Consider the following 22,131-nt stretch of genomic DNA (forward strand, 5'->3'; position numbering starts at 1 on the left):
TTGAGCGCGGGCTCATCTGGCTTGAGCAAAAAGCTTGCCAGCTTGTGTTCAGGGTCGCTGGCTCGAGCAAGAGGTTACTTGGTCTGCTGAAGCCCCCCAGTCAAGGCACATATGAGAAAGCAATCAATGAACAACTAAGGTGTCGCAACAAAAAACTGATGATTGATGCTTCTCATCTCTCTCCGTTCCTGTCTGTCTGTCCCTATCTATCCCTCTCTCTGACTCTCTCTCTGTTCCTGTAAAAATAAATTAATTTAAAAAAATTAAAAAAAAATTTTTTTTAAATGGAAGAGGGAGACCTGGCCAGACAGCTTTTGGTAGAGCATCATCCCACAGCTCAGAGGTTGCTAGTTTGATCCCCAGTCAGGGCACATACAAGAACAGATTGGTGTCCCTTTCTCTCTCTCGCTCTCTCCCTTCCTCTCTTAAAAAAAGAAACTAACACAGGTGGTGAGGGCAGACAGGGCCTGGGTAGGGGAAGGGCTCCCTTACCCACCAGAGTGGGGGTGTTTATGCCCTGGCAGACCCTGGCCTCTCAAGTGAATCCATTCTCCCTTCAGCTTTCTGGGCATAGGACTTCCCAACCCTCCAATGGTGCCCCCCGCCCTTGGGAAAAGCTCACGGTTATTAGGGCTGTGCGGCTTCCCATGGGGCCTAAAGCGCTCCAGAAGGCAGGCTGGATGCTGTCCCTGCCCTCAGGATCTGTGGGAAACAGTGCCTCCTGTCCTGCAGAGGGATGAGTTCTCGGGGATGGCTGCAGAGTTGCCCAAACCTCAAGGGTTCTCTGGGTCCCCCAAGCGCTGTGTTCTGGGCCCCACCCCCTAGGTCTTTTTTTTTTTTTTTTTTTTTTGGTGACAGAGTTAGAGGGACTGATAGGACAGATAGGAAGGGAGAGAGATGAGAAGCATCAATTCTTCGTTGCAGCACCTTAGTTGTTCATTGATTGCTTTCTCATATGTGCTTTGACTGGGGGGCTACAGCAGACTGAGTGACCCCTTGCTCAAGCCAGCGACCTTAAGCTCAAGCTGGCGAGCCTTGCTCAAACCAGATGAGCCCGCCGTGCTCAAGCCGGGGACCTCGGGGCCTCAGTCCTCCACGTCCCAGTCCGACGCTCTATCCACTGCGCCACCGCCTGGTCAGGCCCTATCCCCTAGGTCTTAGGAGGAACCTGGGGCATGTGGCTTAGGTCAACAGGACAGGGACCAAGGCCCCAGGCAGGCAGCCTTCTGTTGCTCCTTGTCCCACTACCATCCTGCAGAGCTGCCACCTCAGTTCCCACCATGAGCCCCCAAGCCCCCTTGGACCTTCTGACCCTGACCAACCACCAAGATTGGAGACTGCACCCTGGTTCTCCACCAAATTCACTCAGGAGCTTCGAGGGCCGCACCCCTTGATGCATGGTTAATAAAAATCCAACATGCAGCTGTATCAACTCCCAGCTATTAATTAACATTCTTGTTATTCCCTATCATCAACTACACCAAAGTTGCTGGAAATTGATTTTATTATTAATAAGTCACATGGTACAAAAGGATGAGAATACTCAAAGGACGTTTAGTAAAATGCTGCTTTGTCCCAAAGGGCAGGCAGAAAATAAGGCACAATGAATGTTTAGAAAACCAGAGAAAGACGAGTAGAAACAAGTAATCTGTGCATATGGGAGCGCGCATGCGCACACACACACACACACACACACACACACACACACCCAGCACACCCCGCAGGTCTATCAGATAAGAATTCACTTGGCGTCAAAACAGTGAGTGGGATGAGAGGACCAGAGGGCCAGGAGCCAGACCGGCTGGGCAGCCGGTGAGGCCGGGTGGCTCCAGGAGAGACAAGATGTCCTCTGACTGGGACATTTCAAAAGACCAGGATACCTGTTTATTATGACAAACAGCAAAGTCCCTGCTGCCAGAAGGCAAGCCCGATTCAAAACATCTGGTGTGTTTAAAAGTCACCAGAGGAGGCGGCGGTGGGCTCTGGAGCCTGAGACAAAATAGCTGTACTTCCTCTCCCACAGTTCGCCACCGGGGAGGGGAGGGCCATCCGCCTCTTTCCTGTGGAAAGTCCCCGAAAGCACCCGGAGGCAGGGCGCCCGCGCCAGAGGGGCCAGGGTGGGTGGGAAGTAACGCCTCCTGGGCTGGCCACACCTAGCGCCACATTCACCCGTCACTTGTTTCCAAGGAGGAGACCGCTGGCAGGGCAGGACTCCCCCAGCATGACCCAGCCCCAGCCCCAGCCCCGGAGTCAGGCTGGGTGGAAAGCACAGGGCCGCCCCAGGAGGGGAGCCACGCAGTCTGAGGCTGCCAGGTTCTCCTGAGTTGTCCCAGCGTTCACAGGCTTCATGGACCCAAAGTAGTTAAAAGACCAAAACTAGAGGCCCTGGCCGGTTAGTTCAGTCTGCTAAGAGCACTGTTCCGAAACAAGGGTTTTTGGGTTTTTTTTTTTGTGACCGAGACAGAGAGAGAGAGAGAGGGACAGACAGGAAGGGAGAGAGATGAGAAGCATAAATTTTTTTTGTTGTTGCGGCACCTTAGTTGTTCACTTATTGCTTCCTCATATGTGCCTTGACCGTGGGCCTTCAGCAGACCAAGTGACCCCTTGCTCGAGCCAGCGACCTTGGGCTCAAGCTGGTGAGCCTTGCTCAAAGCAGATGAGCCCGTGCTTAAGTTGGTGACCTCAGGTTTTCGAACCTGGGTCATCTGCATCCCAGTCCGACGTTCTATCCACTGAGCAATGCCTGGTCAGGCCCAAAACAAGGGTGCGGGTTCAATTCCCGGTCAGGGCACATATGGGAAGCAACCAATGAGTGCACGACTGAAATAACAGATGAATGCTTCCCTTCTCCATCCCCTCTTCCCTCTCACCTCTCTCTGTCTCTCCGAAACAATAAATCAAAAAGAAATAAGCCCTGGCCGAATAGCTCTGTTGTTTAGAGCATTGTCCCAGAGCACAGAAGTTGCCAGTTTGATTCCCCAGTCAGGGCACATATAGGAGCAGCTTGACATTACTCTCTCCCTGCCCCACTCACAAAAAAAAAAAAGCCAAAACTAGAATCCAAAGTCCTGGGGGTTTGGTAGTTTCTTTGAGTGTAGTGTGGGTCTGGTTGGTTCCCTGGACAGCCACCTCCCTAGACAGTACAGTGACATCACCAAAAGTTGGCAGAAAGGTACTTTCCACTGGTCAGGGTCTCCTGCTCGCAAGATGCCTGAGTGAGGGGCACAAGCTGCCCCGAGCTGGGCCCTGCCAGCTCCCTGCAGTTCCAGCCAGCCAGGGCGAGTATGACTGGGGGCCTCCCCTTCCGTTTCTGCCATGCCAGCTCCGGGAGGTCCCTGTCCTGCCCCTACCGTGATGCCCCACCTGGCAGCATGTGCGAATGCTGGCCAAAGGAATGCGAGGGTATGGTCCCCGAAGTCCAGGGAACAGACTGGAGGCACACGACTGACCTTCAGGTCCCAGCCCTGTTCCTCAGCCATCTGCCACAGGAGCCGCCAGTGGGGGCTTCAGAGCAGGAACACCGTCCATCATGAGAGGGGCACAAAGGCCAGTCCCTGTGTGACAGACGGGCCTGACCAGATGGTCCTGAGACAGCAGCGGGGCCCGGAGCGCAGGGGCAGGGTGGACAGGTGCGAGAAGCCTGAGCCAGCTCCGCACAGCCCAGGCCTTCTTCACCTCCGAGGCGGCCTTCCTCCCTGACTGGAGAGCTGAAGCGGCCCTGCCTCTCCGCCCTCCTCCTGCTGGCACTGCCGCCTCAGCGCGGGTCCGGCCTCTCGGCGGGCTGCACCACCGTGTAGCTCCCCTGGCTCCCAGACAGTTGCCGGCTGAAGAAGGACGTGGTCCGCTTCGGTTTCACCGGCTTGATCTGCTCGCCTGTCGGGGAGGAAGAGCAGCGTGCTGAGGGCTCCCAGCAGGGCTGGGCTGGGCTGGGGCTGGGGCTGGGCCCCGGAAAGCCTGGTTTCGGCTGCACTCCCCTCCTCATGCCTGCTAGATTTTGGGCCTCACTCCCCCGACCCCCGTTCTTCCACCAGTAACATCAGTGGTCCCCACCCCCTGGGCCGCGGACCGGTACCGGTCTGCAGAGAAAGAATAAATAACTTACATTATTTCCGTTTTATTTATATTTAAGTCAGAACGATGTTTTATTTTTAAAAAATGACCAGATTCCCTCTGTTACATCCGTCTAAGACTCACTCTTGACGCTTGTCTCTTGACACATGATACTTTTATCCGTTCCACCCTAAAGGCCGGTCCCTGAAAATATTTTCTGACATTAAACCGGTCCATGGCCCAAAAAAGGTTGGGGACCAACCACTGAGTGACATGACGGGTGGGTGGGGCATATCACCCGCCCCCCAACCAGAGACCTGTGTCTGACGCTGAGCCAGCTGTGGTCCCTGAGGAGGTTTTGCTGAAACCTGTCCAAGAACAGACCAGCCCTCGGCAGGGTAGCTCAGCTTGTTAGAGCATCATGCGAACATGCCAAAGTTGAAGGTTCAATCCCCACTTGAGGCACATAAAGAATAAACCAGTGAGCCCTGGCTGGGTTGCTCAGTGGATGGAGCATCATCTTGGCACACCAAGGTCACAAGTTTGATCCCCAGTCAGGGCACAGGTGAGAGGCAACCAATGAGTGCACAACTGGATGAAGCGCTGTGTGGAACAGTGAGTCGCTGCTTCTCTCTCTCTCCTCCCCCTCCCTCTCTCTTGACTCAATGGGGAAAAAAAAGAAAAATTAAAGGATCTCTCAGTAGAAGTGTTAGAAAAGTAAGATTGGAGCCAGCTGGGCAGTGGCAGGGACAGTGTGTTTACAAATTTGCAGCTATCATGGTAACCAACTGCATATGAACTTTAGGTGCTGAATAAAATAAAAACACCAGCTTGAATGCGGGCTCATCTGGTTTGAGCAAGGCTCACAAGCTTGAGCTCAAGGTCGCTGAATAAATAATGCATAAACATGAATGCATAAATAAACAGAATAAACCCATGTTTCTTTTTTCTCTCTAAAAAACACACACACACACAGGCCTTGGCCAGTTTGCTCAATGATAGAGTGTCGGCTCAGTATACGGATGTCCTGGGTTCACTTCCTGGTCAGGGCACGTAAGAGAAGTGACCAACTGCTTCTCCACCCACCTTCTCTCTCTTCCCCTCCCGCAGCCATGGCCCAAATCATTCGAGCATGTTGGCCCCACGTGCCGAGGATGGCTCCTTGGCCTCATCTCAGGTGCTGAAATAGCTCAGGTGCCGAGCAATGGAACAGCAACCCCAGATGGGCGGAGCATTGCCCTGTAGGGGGCTTGCCAGGTGGATCCCCGCTGGGGCACATGCTGTCTCTCGGCCTCCTCACCCTTCACTTAATAAAAAATAAATAAAAGTAAGAACACACACACCTAAGAAACAAAATACCTACAACAACATGACTGGCTGAAGGATGAACCACAGTAGGACAAAAATAGTAATTTTTTTCCTTTTTGTATTTTTCTGAAGTTAGAAGCGGGAAGAAGCCTGATCAGACGGTGGCGCAGTGGATAGAGCGTCAGACTGGGACATAGAGAACCCAGGTTTGAGACCTCGAGGTCACCAGCTTGAATGCGGGCTCATCTGGTTTGAGCAAGGCTCACCAGCTTGAGCTCAAGGTCGCTGGCTCAAGCAAGGGGTCATTTGGTCTGCTGTAGCCCCCCCGGTCAAGGCACATATGAGAAATCAATCAATGTACAACTAAGGAACCGCAACGAAGAACTGATGTTTCTTCTCTCTCTCCCTTCCTGTCTGTCTGTCCCTATCTCTGACTCTCTCTGTCTCTGCCACAGAAAAAAATTAAAAAAAGTAAAAAAAAGGAAGTGGGAGGAAGTCAGACTCCCGCATGCACCTGACCAGGATCCACCTGGCATGCCCACCAGGGGGCGTTGCTCCATTGCCGCTGCAGCCATTCCAGCGGCTGAGGCAGAGGCCCTGGGGCCACCCTCAGCTCTCAGGCCAACTTTGCTCCAGTGGAGCTTTGGCTGTGGGAGGGGAAGAGAGAGACATAAAGGAGAGACAGAAGGGTGGAGAAGCAGATGGGCCCTTCTCCTGTGTGCCTGACCGGGAATCGAACCTGGAACTTCCACATGCCAGGCCAACGCTCTACTGCTGAGCCAACCAGCCAGGGACTAATTTTTTTTATATATATACAGATAGAAAGAGAGAGAAAGAGAGATAAGGACAAACAGGAAGAGAAAGAGATGAGAAGCATCAATTATTTGTTGCAGTTCCTTAGTTGTTCACTGATTGCTTTCTCATATGTGCTTTGACTGGGGGGCTACAGCAGAGCGAGTGACCCCTTGCTCGAGCCAGTGACCTTGGGCTCAAGCCAGAGACCATGAGGTCATGTCTATGATCCCATGCTCAAGCCAGTGGCCCCATACTTAAGCTGGTGAGCCCACACTCAAGCTGGCAACCTTGGGGTTTCAAACCTGGGTCCTCCACATCCCAGTCTGATGCTCTATCCATTGTGCCACTGCCTGGCCAGGTGAAAAAAGTAGTTATTTTAATAATTTATCTATCTGAGATAAGAAGAGAAACATCAGTGTGTTGTTCTACTTATTTATGCACTCATTGGTTGACTCTTCTATGTGCCCTAACCAGGGACTGAACTCACAACCTTGGTGTATTAGGATGCTCTATCCAACTGAACTTACAAGTTAAACATTTCAAGCCAGTTGATCAAGGTCAACATCAACGATCATAAATCATGTTGATAATGCACCTTTGAGTTGATGTAATAAAAATGGTACTCTACCTCCGTGATCTTCCTCCTCAAAAGCCAAAGGCCCAGTCTAATCATGAGAAAAACCTCAAATTCCAGTAAAGGGGAGTCCCACAATATCCCTGACCAGTCCTCCTCACAACTGCCAAGGTCACTGAAAGGAAAGTCAAACTGTCACAACCAAGAGGAGCCTGAGGAGACATGACAACTAAATGCAGTGTGCTGTCCCAGATGGTATTGTGGAACTGAAAGAGGACATTAGGTTAAAACTAAGGAATTCAGGTTAACAATGCTGTATCAATATCGGTCGCTAATTATAACAAATATACCCTATTACTATAAGATGTTAACTTGATTTTCAAATCAAGCAAAACAGAAAAACGGAACACAAGTGAATAGTAAGTCATGAAGAAAACATAAATGATGATCAAACACAAAGAAATGGTCCAACTTCACTCGCATTCAAACAGCAACTCACCCACACATGTTCTCTCTGGATGGTGATACCCATTATCGACCTGCTGGAAAAAACTTAAAACTCCCAGTGTCTGCTGTGACAGGTATGGGTGCAGAAGCGATGGGACCCTGTCCTGTGAGTCAGTGCAGCTGGTAAGAATGTGATGCCCTAAATGCAGGTGGTGTCTTGGATCGGGTCCTGGAGCAGAGGGCTCTCACTGAAGAGCTGGTTGGCTCAGTGGTAGAGCAAGCCCGGTGTGTGGATGTCTCAGGTTCAATTCCCAGTCAGTGCACACAGGAGAAGCTTCTCCATCCCTCCCTTTCCCCCTTCTCTTTCTCTCTCTCTCTCTCTTCTCCTGCAGCCATGGCTTGATTAGTTTGAGCATACTGGCCCTGGGTGCTGAGGATGGTTCTGTGAAGCTTCCACCTCAGGCGCTAAAAATAGCTCAGTTGCAAGCATGGCTCCAGATGGGCAAAGCATCAGCCTCAGATGGGTTGCTGGGTGGATCCCGTTGGGGTGCATGTGGGAGTCTTTCTATCTCCCCTCCTCTCAACTTGGAAGAGAAAAAAAATAATACTGTTCGGATGTTCCTTGGTCGGTGAGAGTGCCAGAAGCAGGAGCTGCTCTCTCTTGTGGGAGGAGCACCCTTAGACCCAGCAATTCCATTTCTAGAAATTTATCCTGAAGAAATAGTTCAGAATCCAAGGAAGGATTTAATTACAGGTTTGTTGTTTGCAGTTGCTGAAAACTGGAAATACTTGTAATAATGTCCCCCAGCAGGGGCCGGGTGAAGATACTAGCCACCCCGAGGAAGGCCCATAATGACCATGTTACAGAAAAATGATTTTGCTTTTTCCAATTATAAAAATGACACACGTGGAAACTTTAAATGCTACAAAGAAGCACAAAGGAGAAAGTAAAAGTTACAGCAACAGCTCGCCACAGTGGGGTCTCTCCTCGGACACATGGATGCCATCTTTAATTTTTTTTTTATTTTATTTATTTTTTACAGAGACAGAGAGTGAGTCAGAGAGAGGGATAGACAGGGACAGATAGAAACGGAGAGAGATGAGAAGCATCAATCATTAGTTTTTCATTGCGTGTTGCAACACCTTAGTTGTTCATTGATTGCTTTCTCATATGTGCCTTGACCGTGGGCCTTCAGCAGACCGAGTAACCCCCTGCTGGAGCCAGCGACCTTGGGTTCAAGCTGGTGGGCTTTTCCTCAAACCAGATGAGCCCGCACTCAAGCTGGCGACCTCGGGGTCCCGAACCCGGGTCCTCTGCACCCAGTCCGACGCTCTATCCACTGCGCCACCACCTGGCCAGGCCATGGATGCCATCTTGCACGTTGCTGCCCTGTTATCTGATTTTTTTCTAGTCAGTTTTCTTTTATGAACATCTTGCCATTTATTTTTTTTTTATTTTTTTTAAAGATTTTATTCATTATAGAGAGGAGAGAGAGAGAGAGAGAGAGAGAGAGAGAGAAGGGGGAGGAGCAGGAAGCATCAACTCCCATATGTGCCTTGACCAGGCAAGCCCAGGGTTTTGAACCGGCAACCTCAGTGTTTCCAGGTTGACGCTTTTTCCACTGCGCCACCACAGGTCAGGCCATCTTGCCATTTAAATGTAGGTCTTTGTTACTGCATTAATAAACCCTTTCAATTTTGGAATAATTCTAGATTTATAGAGAAGTTGCAAAGGTAGTAATACCCTCTCCTAACTTCTGATGCTAGTTAGGATCTTCTGCTGCCACAGCGCGCTTGTCAAAGCTAAGAAACGAGCACTGGCACAGGGCTACTAACTATAGAGACTTCCGGGTTTACCCATTCCTCCACAAGAGTCCTGTCTGCTCCAGACACCACCCTGTGTCTAGGACATCACATTCTTACCAGCTGCACTGACTCACAGGACAGGGTCCCATCGCTTCTGCACCCACACCTGTCACAGCTGGACAGTCCTGCATGAACACAGCTGTGGATGCAGCAGGGAGAAGGGACAGAGTAAGACTCTTCCCACCTGGGCCCCAGAGGCCTCCAGTTCCTGATTACAGAGCTCAGAAGATGTGACTCACTCAGACCTTTTATCAGCCTGGTCCTTCCAGCTGGAGGCTATCTGAGACCATGTGTGTGTGTGCGTGCACGCATACGCACATGTGTGTGCATGTCTAGGTACACGTGTGGGTGGTACACGTGTATTGTGAGGAGGTCACTCACCCTCCTCCACATAGTCGATGGTGGAGAGGTGCTGGATCCGGTTGCACACCACGCTGCTCTGTCTCCGTAGCTGGGGGCGCTGAGTGAGAGGTGATGAGGAGCCAGGGGCCACGGAGGGGCCCGGCCCACTCTCCTGGGGCGCAGCAGGCTCCGAGGCCTGGCTCAGCTCGATGCAGTACTCGATGAGGCTGCTCATCAGCTCAGCCTGGGGAGGAGAGGCCAGCATGAGGACAGGAGGGAGCACCACAGCCCAGGTCTGATCTCTGCGTTCCCTGCACGGCGAGAGGAGTCAGATGGACACCCTGCTCTCTCTGGCAGTGAAGGCAAACGAGGAAACAAACACCATTCACACAAAGAAGGAAGTGGGGGGCAGGTGCTCTGTGGGTCAGGGGGTGAGCAGGCGTCCAATCCGGGGTGATGTTACGGGGCAGCCTTGGTAGATGAGTTCAGGTCCCGGGTCTGGGAGGTGGGTGAGAAAGAGCTTTCTAGTCAGAAGGCACAGGTCAGGAAGGCAGCGGCTGGAGTGGTCAGGCCAGGCAGGGAAAGAAGCTTGGCTGCTGTGGAGAGGATGGGGAAGGAGAGAGGGAGGGAGGGAGGGAGGAAAGGAGGAAGGGTGGGAGGAGGGAGGAGGAAGGGGGGAGAGAGAGAAGGAGGGAAGAATAAAGGGTGGAAAGAGGGAGAGAGGGAGGGGAGGAGGGAGGAGGAAGGAGAGAAGAAGGCAGGGAGGGAAGGAGGGAGGGAAGGAGAAAGGGAAAGAGGGAGGGAAGAAGGAAGGAGGGAGGGAGGGAGGAAAGGAGGGAGGAAGGGAGGGAAGGAGGGAGGAAGGGAAGGGAGGAGGGAGGGAGAGAGGGAAGGGAACAGGGAGGGAGGGAAGGAGAGAGAGAAGGAGAAAGGGAGGGAAGGAGGGTGTGAGGAAGGGAAGGAGGGAGGGAAGAAGGAGGGAGGGAAGGATGGTGGGAGGGAAGGAGGGAGGAAGGAGGGAGAAAGGAGGGAGGGAGGGAGGGAGGGAGGAAGGAGGGAAGGAAGGAGGAAGGGAGGGAAAGGAGGAGGGAAGGAGGGAGGGAGGAGGGAGGAAGGGAAGAGGGAAGGAGGGAAGAAGGGAGGGAGGGAGGGAGGAGGAAGGAGGAGGAAAGAAGGGCGGGAAGGAGGGAAGGAGAGAGGGAAGGAAGGAGGGAGGGAGGGAGGGAAGGAAGGAGGGAGGGAGGGAGGGAAGGAGAGAGGAGGGATGGAGGAAGGGAAGGAAGAAGGGAGGAGGGAGGGAGGAAAGGAAGAGGGAAGAGGGTGGGAGGGAGGGAAGGAGGGTGGGAGGGAGGGAGGGAGGGAGGAAGGAGGGAGGAAGGAAGAAGGAGGAAGGAGGGAGGGAGGCAGGGAGCAAGGCAGGGAGGGAGGGGGCTTTCTGGGCTGAAAGAACTGCATGCATGCTGACTGAGAAAAACCCGCAGGCCCATGGGGAGAAAGCAGTGGTAGTGAGGTCACAGGGGAGGGGTGGGTGGCTCCCTCTGAGTATATTGTTTTAAGTGAAGCCTCCTCAACAAATCTGAAACATAACACGTGTTGATATAAATGAAGTGACCAGATGTCAGTGACCACAGTCTGGGCACCACAGCATGGAGATGTCGGGACTGACAGATGCACCAGATGGGAGGTTGTCAGCGGGTGGTGTTCCCTAGTCAGACAGCACACATTTATTGGGTGCCTACCTTGTGCAAGTGAGGTACAGTGGGGACTGAGGCAGGCAGAAAGAAGAGAACCCACTGGGGAAGCGGGGTCCGAGGCCACAGGGTGGGGTCCCTACACTGACAGATGTAATCGGTCTGACGCTGGCCTACCCACAGTGTAGCCTGAGACCTCTCTGAAGCAACACAAGCCCCTGGGCCCATACCCTACACAGCCCAGAAGGAAGAACCAGCGTCCTGGTCGCCATACCTGCCTCCTTTTCTCCGTCCAGTGGGCAGCTGGCTGCTGAGTGGGTGGGACGGAGGGCCCCGGGTGGCAAGTGCAAAAGGAGCCCACGCCCCGCTAACATAGCACGAGGCTCTGAGGGGCCGGGAGACTGCCAGGAAAACTCAGCCTGGCCTGCAGCGGTACAGGGACAGAGCGTCAACCTGGAACACTGAGGTCAGAGGCTCCAAACCCTGGGCCTGCCGGTCAAGGCACATATGGGAAGCAACTGCTAATAGTGGATGCTTCCCACTTCTCCACCTTTCTCTCTCCCCCACTCTCTCCACAAATCAATAAATAAAACCTAAAATAAAAGGAAAAGGAAAGGTCAAGACAGACAGAACACAACTCATCTGATAAGGTGCTGGTGTGCAGTCTGTGTGACAAGCTCACTCAGAAAGAGAGCAGCTCGACAAACACAGGACAAATAATTTGAGTAGACACCCCAACAAGAGAGACATAAGGATAGCGAGTTAAATACATGAAAACATCAGCAACACCACCAGTCATTAGGAAAATGCACATTACAACCACAATGGCGTATCACGAACACACTCGAAGGGGAGAGGCAAACAAGTGAAACCGCCAGCCGAGTGCCCAGCAAGGACGCAGCGCCCCCGCGGGAGCTGTCCGCCACTGCTGGTGGAAACAACAGAACCGTCACTCTGGAAGGCAGTCTGACAGTGTCTGGGAAAGCCAAGCATATGTTTAGCCCAGCTCTTCAGTGAGTGAAGAGCTAACCTGTAGTATACCCACACCATACTTTTCAACAATTCAAAGGAACTAAGTGCTCTGTGGATGAATCTCAAAAGTCTGAAACTTGGTGGAAAAGGCCGGTCTCACAGGCAGCATACACTGTATAAGCTGCGGGCTTGTACAGCTTTCTTTTTAACAAGTCACTGGTTGACGATCATTTGTGTGGTTTCCAGTTCTTTGGTTATTACAAACGAAGCTGCTACAAACATTACAGTACAAGTCTGTGTGGATATACGTGAACAGACAGTGCAACTCTAGGAAGACACTGTACAGAATAGCAAGCAAGCCGCTCCAAAGTTTGACTGTGGCAGTGGTAGTTGTCAAAACTCTTAGAGACAGACAGACAGACAGGGAGGGACAGGACGAGAGAGAGATGAGACACATCAATTCTTCGTTGCAGCTCCTTAGTTGTTCAGTTGTTCACTGATTTGCTTTCTCGTATGTGCCCTGATGGGGGAGCTCCAGCCGAGCCAGTGACCCCTTGCTCAAGCCAGCGAACATGGGATCATTCACATGCTCAAGCCGGCGAACACGGGATCATTCACATGCTCAAGCCGGCAAACACGGGATCATTCACATGCTCAAGTTGGCGAACATGGGATCGTTCACATGCTCAAGTTGGCGAACATGGGATCGTTCACATGCTCAAGCCGGCGAACACGGGATCGTTCACATGCTCAAGCCGGCGAACACGGGATCGTTCACATGCTCAAGCCGGCGAACACGGGATCATTCACATGCTCAAGCCGGCGAACACGGGATCATTCACATGCTCAAGCCAGCGAACACGGGATCGTTCACATGCTCAAGCCGGCGAACACGGGATCGTTCACATGCTCAAGCCGGCGAACACGGGATCGTTCACATGCTCAAGCCGGCGAACATGGGATCATTCACATGCTCAAGCCGGCGAACACGGGATCATTCACATGCTCAAGCCGGCAAACACGGGATCATTCACATGCTCAAGCCGGCGACCTCAGTGTCCCAGGTCAACTCTCTATCCACTGTGCCACCACTGGTCAGGCTCAAAACTCACTCTGAAAATGAGTGCATTATAGTGTAAATAATACCTCAATGAAGTTGACTAAAAAATAAAAGGGAAAAAGACATAAAGAGATACACTACTCATAGAGGCGGATTAAGGTTGGTTGAGGCCCCGGGCGCAGAAGAAAATATTGGGCCCCTTACATTAGAGAAGTGTCCAGTTGGGGTTTTGTGGGGCCCTTCAGAAGTCTGGGCCCAGGGCGCCCACCTGGTGCGCCCGCCGTTAAATCTGCCTCTGACTACTCACCCACCGAGTGGCTAAAATGAAAAAGACAGACTACACGAGGTGTCAGAGAGGAGTCGGGCGACAAGCACTCATCCACCCGTGGAGTGCAAACTGGTACTACTGCTTTGGAAAACTGGCAGTATCCCCCACACCTGAGCACGTGCCCGCTGGTGATGCAGCCCCTGCACGCCCGGCTGCGAACCTAGATTAGCAGCACTGTTTGCAACAGTCCGAAACTAGAACGCCAAGTGCCCGCCAGCAATAGAACAGCAGAGTCACGGCGGGAGATCGAGACGCTGGAACACCAGGGAGCATCGTGAGAGATAAAAGCACCACCCTGAGCAGCAAGGATGGGCTCACAGACGCAACGCTGGGCAGGAGCAACCGGACAGGAGCACACTGTGGAGCCCATGCTAGAAGGTTCTAAAACAGACAAAGTGACTCGGGCACAATACAGGTCAGGATGCACGGGGCCGTTTGGTGGGGAGAAGAACTGGGAGGGTGCTTGAAGGGTCCCCTGGGGTCCTGGTTCTATTTCCTAGTCTGAAAGGTGACACATAGGTTTGTTCAGGAAAAAAATCTGTTGAGTTATACATTTGGGATTTGTGCACTTTTCTGTATGTAAAGTATAATTCAATACACGTTTACTTTTAAAAAGAGGTCTCAACTATTGAATAGTCATCAGCAAAAAGATGAAGTCATCAGCAAAAAGATGGTGACAGCAGAGTGACACCGTGAGAGGGGAGAGCTTCTAGACTCCAACAGGGAGAGATGTCCCTGGAGAGGTCCAGGAAAGGAGGGCCAGCAAGGGGAAGGGAGAGGGGCCAGAAGTCAGGGCAGCCGCCGCAGGGGACGGCGGAGGCATTCCCAGGAGCGCAGTCAGGCTGAGACAGGGAAGGCAGACAGCCGCCTGTGCACTGCGCACGTGGCCAAGCAGAGGCTCTGGGCGTGGAGCAGGGCGCAGGCTGGCTGCGAGGGGTGAGGGACAGGAAGGGAGGCGCAGAGAGCGGGGAGCAGTGCGGCTCTGCAGGGCCTACAGCCTGGGGGTGGTGGCAGGCAGGAGGGACGGGCATGTGTGCTTTCAGTGATGAAGCCCCTGGGGTGTCGTCTTCCCGCAGAGGCACCAAGGACAGGCCAGAGGGACGCAGTCATGCCGGCCCTGGGGGAGGAGCAGCCTCTCTGTGAGGGGGCGAGGGGCAGTGGAAGACCTGGCACTGAATGAACTGGACAGTAAACAAAGGCAGCAACAGGTGCAGAGGGCCTGAAGCCTTCCGTGCCTGCGCCTCCTGAGAGCAGCCACCTCACCTCACAGGGAGGGGCCCTGAGTACAGAGGGACTGGTGCGGGTCTGGGAAGCCCGCAGCGAACAGCCACCGTCTGATGTCTGTGAACTCCCCAGACCAGGCCCAACGAGTGAGCGCACCAGGCTGGCTCCAGGCCAGTTAGGTCAGCTTCCAGGGGCCCCAGGCCCTCAGCAGACCCCACCTGCTCGCCAGCCAGGCTGGGGCCCCTTGAGCCCTGCCTCCCCCCACACCCCCCTGTGCCGGTGCCGGCGACACCCTGCTACCTGCTTCGAGTAGATCTTGAGGAGCCTGTTGACCGGTGTGCCCTCATTGTTCCCGTCAAACTCCAGCCACAGGACAGACTCCTCCTCCTCAGGGGACGTGTGGTCCCAGGACAGCTCCTGGAAACGCAGGCCCAGCAGGACGTGCTGGCCAGCGGGAGGCAGAGCTTGGACTCCCCTGGGCAGAGGTCTGCTCCCCTGCCTCAGCCGGCTCAGGCACCACCAGGAGGGGATTCCTGGCTGTTTAACTCCAAGGCTACTTCTAAATTCACGTGTGAGCTTCTGAGGAAAGTCCCTGCTTTCATCAGACCGTGGAAGGGAGCGGGGGTCCAGGGAGGCTGAGACACCCTGACCCACGGCACTTCTCGCTGGGGTCAAGCCCCTGGCAGCCAGGGCAGTCACGTGGGGGAAGAGGCCAGTGGGGAGGGGAGCTCTTCCCCATGAGGTCAGCTGGTCAGCGCCTCAGCACAGATGCCCAGGCAGGGCTGGGGTTCCTCTCTGGGACAACCCGAAGTCCCCCAGACCGTTCTGCTGGTTTAGGAGGGACTCCTGGGCAGGTGCAGAGAAGCCACCGTACAGGGCAGCTGCCACCACCACCTCCATTATAGGCGGCCAGCAGGTAGCCGGCACGCGACCGAGTGAGGAGCAGGACTCAGCCCAGAAGGCGCCTGGTCGTAGGCCTTTCTGGAAACCAGCAGTGGCTCTCTAGCTGTTGGCCAGGCAGACTGCCAGGCCCCACCAGATCCCCGGTCGCACACGTGTCCTTCCCAGCTGCAGCCTCCCCTGCCCGGCCACCCCCTCCTGCCCAGTGTACTGTGCAAAAAGGCTGATCCAAAGCAGACCCAGAAAAGCCCCCAGGGTGACAGTGAAAGCCTCAGGCATGTGCAAGGAGGGACAGGCCACCCACCCTGCCCAAAACCAACCACAGGCCCAGGGAACCCGGAAGGCCTGCATAGGACCCCACTCTACCTACTCACGGAGCCCCCTTCACAGGCTGCACCCTGGAGCTGACGTACCTTCTCCCTGCTGTCGATGACATGCACGCCCTCCAGACTGATGGCTACAGTCACTGGCTTTCGTCCGCCCCGGTGCAAAAAGCCCTGGGCTGGCTTGTCAACCTCGCCATGGAAGAAGGCACACCTGGTGAGGGGAGCCGGTGTCAGCCTGTCCTGTATAGCACCCAGACAGACGGCCCGGGGTGCCCAAGAAGCTTAGCAGTGCGGTGACTGAATGTTAAATGGAAACCTGCCCCAGGGGAGGGAGGAACTGGGGCAGGAGTGGGGGAAGTCAGGGAGGCTTCTAGGAGGTGGTGGCATCTGAGCTGGTTCTGCAGGACGGGAGGGTTTAACAGGCAGGAGGTAGAACTGGGTGGCACGGAGAAGGGGACACCACAGGAAGAGAAAGCATGAACCCAGGTGTAAACAGCAAGTGATGCTCAGGGAACCACCAGGAGCCTGAGGACTCAGTGACCGAGGCCGCTGGCGGAGACCAGGCCATGTCAGGGCTGGGAGATCCTGCTGCCCTCTTCAGCACCAGGGAGGGGTCAAGGCTGCACCTGCTTGGGCCCATGAGGGGGCTGAAGCTGCTCAGGGAGGCAGCTTCAGGGCTTGAAACTGAGAAGTGGCCTGGGGACACCAGCCCACTGAGCTGCCACCCTCTCCCTCCTGCCTGCCCGTGTCCTCTCCCATTCCCATGGTGGCCTTGGCCCCTCAGCCCCTTGCCCTCGGCTAAGCCCGAATCCTCCTCAGTCCCACTCTCGGCGACTGCCTGCACTGGCGCAGCGGGGCGGGACGAGATGAGCACTCACTACCTCCCATTACTGAAAGCGGCTCGGTAACTGCCCGGCAGCCCCACGTCTGCCCTGCTCCTGGAAGGCTTCTCCGGCTTGGCTGAGGCCCGGGAAACTGCTGCACCAGGAGCGAGGACACTCGCCCGCCTCATCTCAAGTTTTCAGTTTTTTTTTAAGTGAGAGGAGGGGAGATAGAGTCCCACACGTGCCCCCAACTGGATCCACCCAGCGACCCCTGTCTGGGGCCGATGCTCAAATAAACCGAGCTATCCTCAGTGCCCGAGGCCGACGCTTGGACCAACTGAGCCACTGACTGTGTGAGGGGAAGGGAAAGGGGGAGAGAAGCAGGTGATCACTTCTTATGTGTGCCCTGTCTGGGTATCAAACCCAGGACATCTGTCTGCATGCCCAGCCAATGCTCTATCCACTGCGCCAACCGGCCAGGGCCCTCAAGTTTTCACTCTCTACTGGACCATCCCTGTCAGCGCACACGCTCCCGTCACTAAATGGAAACCCTTCCGCCTCCACCGCTCCAGCTGCTGCCCCACCTCTAGACTCGTTCAGCGGCACAGCTCTTTGGAGGAGCTGCTCACGCTCACTGTCTCCAGGCTTTCTCCCACTCTCCTCCGCCTGTGGCCTCCTCCATGATGATGAAGCCGAGGACCACCATCAGCTACACAGGACATGTCAAACTGGACCTTGAAGCGGCAGCACGGGATGCTTGGCCACTCCTTCCCTGACACCTCCCTGTGCCTGGCCTGGGGAGACCCTGCCGCCTCCTGGCTGGGGTCCTCCTCCCATCCACACTCACCTCCGTGGCCGTCAGTTTGGGTCCCCGGTGTCAAACACTGTCCACATGCTGACGACTCACCACTTACTACCCAAGTCCAGACCCAGAGGCCCAAATGCCTCCTCGGAACTGCCACCCAGGCATCCAGTGAGCATCTCAAAATCAACACCCCAAAGCCGAGCCCCAGCCTCCCGACCCGTTCCACGGCACAGTCCCATCTCAGCTGAGGACAATGTCATCCTCCAGTTGGGGGCCAGAAACCTGGAGCCCTCTCTGTCTCCTCTCCATCACCTCTCTACTCGGCAAATTCTATCAAATCCACCCTCAGCATCTCCGGAATCAGACCACGTCTCACTCCTGCGGACCATCCGGCTGAGCCGTGTCACCCTGCGGAAACGTGTCACACAGCCCTCACCTGTTGCCTGTCGCAGTCCCTGCCCACCTGTAGTCGGCTCTTTACCTCTATTGCTCACTCTCTCTCTCCACTACGGCGGCAGCTTCACCAGGCAGGGGTCGTTGTCTCTTTGCTCAATGAGGTGTCACCAGGGCCTAGAGGGCCAGCATATCAGCTAGAGGGAGACTGTGTAAATGACAGCACTGGCTGGAGGGGAGGCCAGCAGGGTCCCTGACCAAGTGACTGTGGCAGGTGAAAGGAGAGGACCTGTCCAGAGTGCCCTGGTCTGTGATGGAAGGAAGGGAAGGACAGGGTCCGGCTCGGGACCACGGGGCGGGAGGTGCTGGCATCAGGGCACACCTTGAGGACGGGGCTCAGCTGTGGCAGAGACAGGCTCACTGGCCGCACTAGCCAGGGTCAGGGCTGTTGTGGGACAGAGGAGACGCAGAGCTGAGGCCGCCTGGGGCGAGGCTCACCCGTAATAGGGAAGCTCGTGGCACTTGGTGAGGTAGGCGTGGTAGTGGGTCCTCAGGGAAGCGTTGCCCTCACTGTCGCTGCTGACCGCTTCCTTCACCCTGCGGTAGGCGTTGAGCAGGCCCTGCTCACTGGGCCCAGCCTTGGCCCCTCGGCCCCGGAGGGCAGCAAAGAGCCCATGGCCCCGCTTACACAGGTGGGCGGGGAGGAAGGAGTCCAGCTTCTCCCTGTGGAATAAGGAAGATGGATGAGGAGGGGCTCCGTGGCTGGGGGTGTCATGGTCCTCAGGTGCAGGAACGCTCATGGGGCAGGGATGGGGGCGGGGGCAGAGCCCTGGGCACGGACTGCCCAAGGAACCTACTGCTGCCATCCCAGCAGCATGCCTGATCGGTTGGCGACCTGAAGGAAAAGTCAGCGGACAGAGAGGAGCCAAACCCGGGCCCACTCCGGAACCAGACTGGCTGGAAGGCTTCAAAGTAACGTCTGGGTCACTGCTAAGTGAAGTTTGGATTTCTGAGCTAGTGGAACTTTTACAACCAAAATGATACCAGTGACCCAAAACTGTCAATGTGGTGGGGTTTTTTTTGTATTTTTCTGAAGCTGGAAATGGGGAGGCAGTCAGACAGACTCCCACATGCGCCTGACCGGGATCCACCCGGCATGCCCACCAGGGGGCGATGCTCTGCCCATCTGGGGCGTTGCTCTGTTGCAACCAGAGCCATTCTAGCGCCTGAGGCAGAGGCCACAGAGCCATCCTCAGCGCCCAAGCCATCTTTGCTCCAATGGAGCCTCGGCTGCGGGAGGGGAAGAGAGAGACAGAGAGGAAGGAGAGGGGGAGGGGTGGAGAAGCAGATGGACGCTTCTCCTGTGTGCCCTGGCCGGGAATCGAACCCGGGACTCCTGCACGCCAGGCCGACGCTCTACCACTGAGCCAACCGGCCAGGGCTCAGTGTTTTGTTCTGCTAAATAACCTACAATTCATGGGCACAGGTTCACAAAAGAAGGGGCATTTTCAACCCCATGCACAGCGGAGGGAAGACCCTGGGCATGACCACGTCCTTTTCCATCCGAGGCAGCCTGTGACGACGTGGGCTGTGCACGAGTGCACGAGCCGTTCTGCATAAACCCAAGTTGGAGCCTTGGTCTGTGCGTGGAGAGCCCTCGCCAAGCCCCGTCTTCGCACATATAACTAAGGAACTGATGTCCACCTGCACAGATGAGTGTCAGCGTGTGCCTGACATGCAACTGGTGCCGGGCAAATTCCATCGCCGTTGAAGAGGAGAGGGTCCCTGCGGAGGCTTCCAGAGGACCAAACACTGCCGGCCACGGGGAAGGGCAGCTGGCCCAGCAGGAGGGCTGAGGAAGGTGTGCTGGCCTGGAGGGCCGCTCAGGGCGGCAGGAGGGTCTCCAAGGGGCTGCCCACCCTTCTCAGGCTGCTAGGGCACTTTCATCATGTGTCCCCCACAGTCCCTAACTGTAACTACAGACAGACACCTCAGCTGAAGGCGGAACTCCATCCTCACGCACATCTAGGGCTTGTTGGGCTGGGGACTCTGCTCACAGAAGTCACCTCACCCAAGTCTCCCCTACCCAGGCCCCTCAGGCCAGGGCAGATGAAGAAAAGGAGGCTCAGAGAGGCAGGGCGCCTCAACCAAGGTCACAGTGTCCAAGCCAGCCCCGAGGTTGAGGCTGAGGCCTCCTGATTCCAGCACCTTTCAAGACCTAAGGCCACTTGTACGTAGGATGCCAGGGCAACGCTCCCCACCCTGCACCCTGCTTCAGGCCCCGCCGGCCCTACCTTAGGGTGCAGGCCATGCGCTGGCTGGGCCGGAAGGGCCCGAGCTGCACGCGGCACACCAGGGCGCCCAGGGCCTCGCAGTCCTCCACGTCGCATGGGTAGCGTGCCGCCAGCACATTGCCCTTGGCCTCCTCATAGAGTAGCCGCAGGGTCTCCTCGTCGTGGACCTGTGTGGCAGGGGAGGGCTGCTCAGCTAGGTCAGGGCACGAGCATCCAGGGGTCTAGGGACAAGGGGACACTAAATGCAGGGCCTTCAGGTTGCTGCCTCACCTGGAGCTCCCGCCGCTTTGGGAAAAACACGTTCCTTCGGAACTGCAGGGCAGGCTCATCTAGGGGGAGAGGCTGGGGTCAACGCCTGGCCCCCGCTCGGCCTGGCTCCCGCTCGGCCTGGCCCCGCTCTGCCTGGCCCCCGCTCTGCCTGGCCCCCGCTCTGCCTGGCCCCGCTCTGCCTGGCCCCGCTCGGCCTGGCCCCCGCTCGGCCTGGCCCCCGCTCGGCCTGGCCCCCGCTCGGCCTGGCCCCCGCTCAGCCTGGCCCCGCTCGGCCTGGCCCCCGCTCGGCCTGGCCCCCGCTCGGCCTGGCCCCCGCTCGGCCTGGCCCCGCTCTGCCTGGCCCCCGCTCGGCCTGGCCCCCGCTCGGCCTGGCCCCCGCTCGGCCTGGCCCCCGCTCGGCCTGGCCCCCGCTCGGCCTGGCCCCGCTCTGCCTGGCCCCGCTCTGCCTGGCCCCCGCTCTGCCTGGCCCCCGCTCAGCCTGGCCCCGCTCTGCCTGGCCCCGCTCTGCCTGGCCCCTGCTCGGCCTGGCCCCGCTCGGCCTGGCCCCCGCTCTGCCTGGCCCCCGCTCGGCCTGGCCCCAGTCCCTCGGCTCAGACAACCACCGAAGCCTGAAGGCTTCCCAGAGAGCAGGGTGTGTGGCTCATCTTGACATGCTCGCTGACCTCTCGCCACCCTCTCCTGGGCTCCCCTCAGGGACCCCGGGTCCCCTGCCAGGAGAGGCTGATGGGGCCTGGGGAAGATGTCGGCCCTGCTCCTCAGCCTGGCGGGACCGGAAGTCAGGGCCCCAGACCCAGGTGGGCCCTGAGATGGGGGCTGCAGGAGCACACTGACCTGTGGCCACATCATCATCTGGGGCATCGGTGAAACGCAGCAGCAGCTCCGGCCACTGGCGGCCCAGCTTGTAGGGCTGGTGCTTGGGCTTCAGCTGCACCTCTGCAGGACAAGAGGGGAGCGGCCATGCAACCTCCTCCAGTGACAGCGGGGGGGGGGGGGGGAGCGAGAGACAGAACCTCCTCCAGTGACAGCGGAGGGGGGGGAGCGAGAGACAGAACCTCCTCCAGTGACAGCGGAGGGGGGGGGGAGCGAGAGACAGAACCTCCACCAGTGACAGCGGGGGGGGGAGCGAGAGACAGAACCTCCTCCAGTGACAGCGGGGGGGGGGGGGGGGGAGCGAGAGACAGAACCTCCACCAGTGACAGCGGGAGGGGGGAGCGAGAGACAGAACCTCCTCCAGTGACAGCGGGGGGGGGGGGAGCGAGAGACAGAACCTCCACCAGTGACAGCGGGGGGGGGGAGCGAGAGACAGAACCTCCTCCAGTGACAGTGGAGGGGGGGAGCGAGAGACAGAACCTCCACCAGTGACAGCGGGAGGGGGGGGAGCGAGAGACAGAACCTCCTCCAGTGACAGCGGGGGGGGGGGAGCGAGAGACAGAACCTCCACCAGTGACAGCGGGGGGGGGGGGGGAGCGAGAGACAGAACCTCCACCAGTGACAGCGGCGGGGGGGGGGGGGGCGCGAGACAGAACCTCCACCAGTGACAGCGGCGGGGGGAGCGAGAGACAGAACCTCCACCAGTGACAGCGGGGGGGGGGGGGGGAGGGGGGAGCGAGAGACAGGCCCGAGGCATACACGCGTGCAACTGCTGCCGCCCACCAGCGATGT

The 22,131-nt window shown here is 56.6% G+C and overlaps 1 protein-coding gene across 2 annotated transcripts in view; it reads right to left on the reverse strand.

The window, feature by feature from the left end:
* Positions 1 to 253: 253 nt before the first annotated feature.
* FRMD8 (FERM domain containing 8) overlaps positions 254 to 22,131 on the reverse strand; it is a 30,275-nt gene continuing 8,397 nt past the window's right edge. The window contains exons 4-11 of one of the 2 annotated variants that reach the window (XM_066353650.1): positions 21,301 to 21,402; positions 20,470 to 20,528; positions 20,200 to 20,384; positions 18,404 to 18,628; positions 15,971 to 16,094; positions 14,958 to 15,101; positions 9,422 to 9,626; positions 254 to 3,873 (exon numbers count right to left, since the gene is read on the reverse strand). In XM_066353650.1, coding sequence (XP_066209747.1) covers positions 3,755 to 3,873; positions 9,422 to 9,626; positions 14,958 to 15,101; positions 15,971 to 16,094; positions 18,404 to 18,628; positions 20,200 to 20,384; positions 20,470 to 20,528; positions 21,301 to 21,402 — 1,163 coding nt within the window. In that variant the 3' untranslated portion in view covers positions 254 to 3,754. The remainder of the gene's footprint in view (positions 3,874 to 9,421; positions 9,627 to 14,957; positions 15,102 to 15,970; positions 16,095 to 18,403; positions 18,629 to 20,199; positions 20,385 to 20,469; positions 20,529 to 21,300; positions 21,403 to 22,131) is intronic. The other variant, XM_066353658.1, reaches the window with a different exon arrangement.

This window comes from Saccopteryx leptura, chromosome 1 (genome assembly GCF_036850995.1).
Source record: "Saccopteryx leptura isolate mSacLep1 chromosome 1, mSacLep1_pri_phased_curated, whole genome shotgun sequence".
Lineage (NCBI taxonomy): Eukaryota > Metazoa > Chordata > Mammalia > Chiroptera > Emballonuridae > Saccopteryx > Saccopteryx leptura.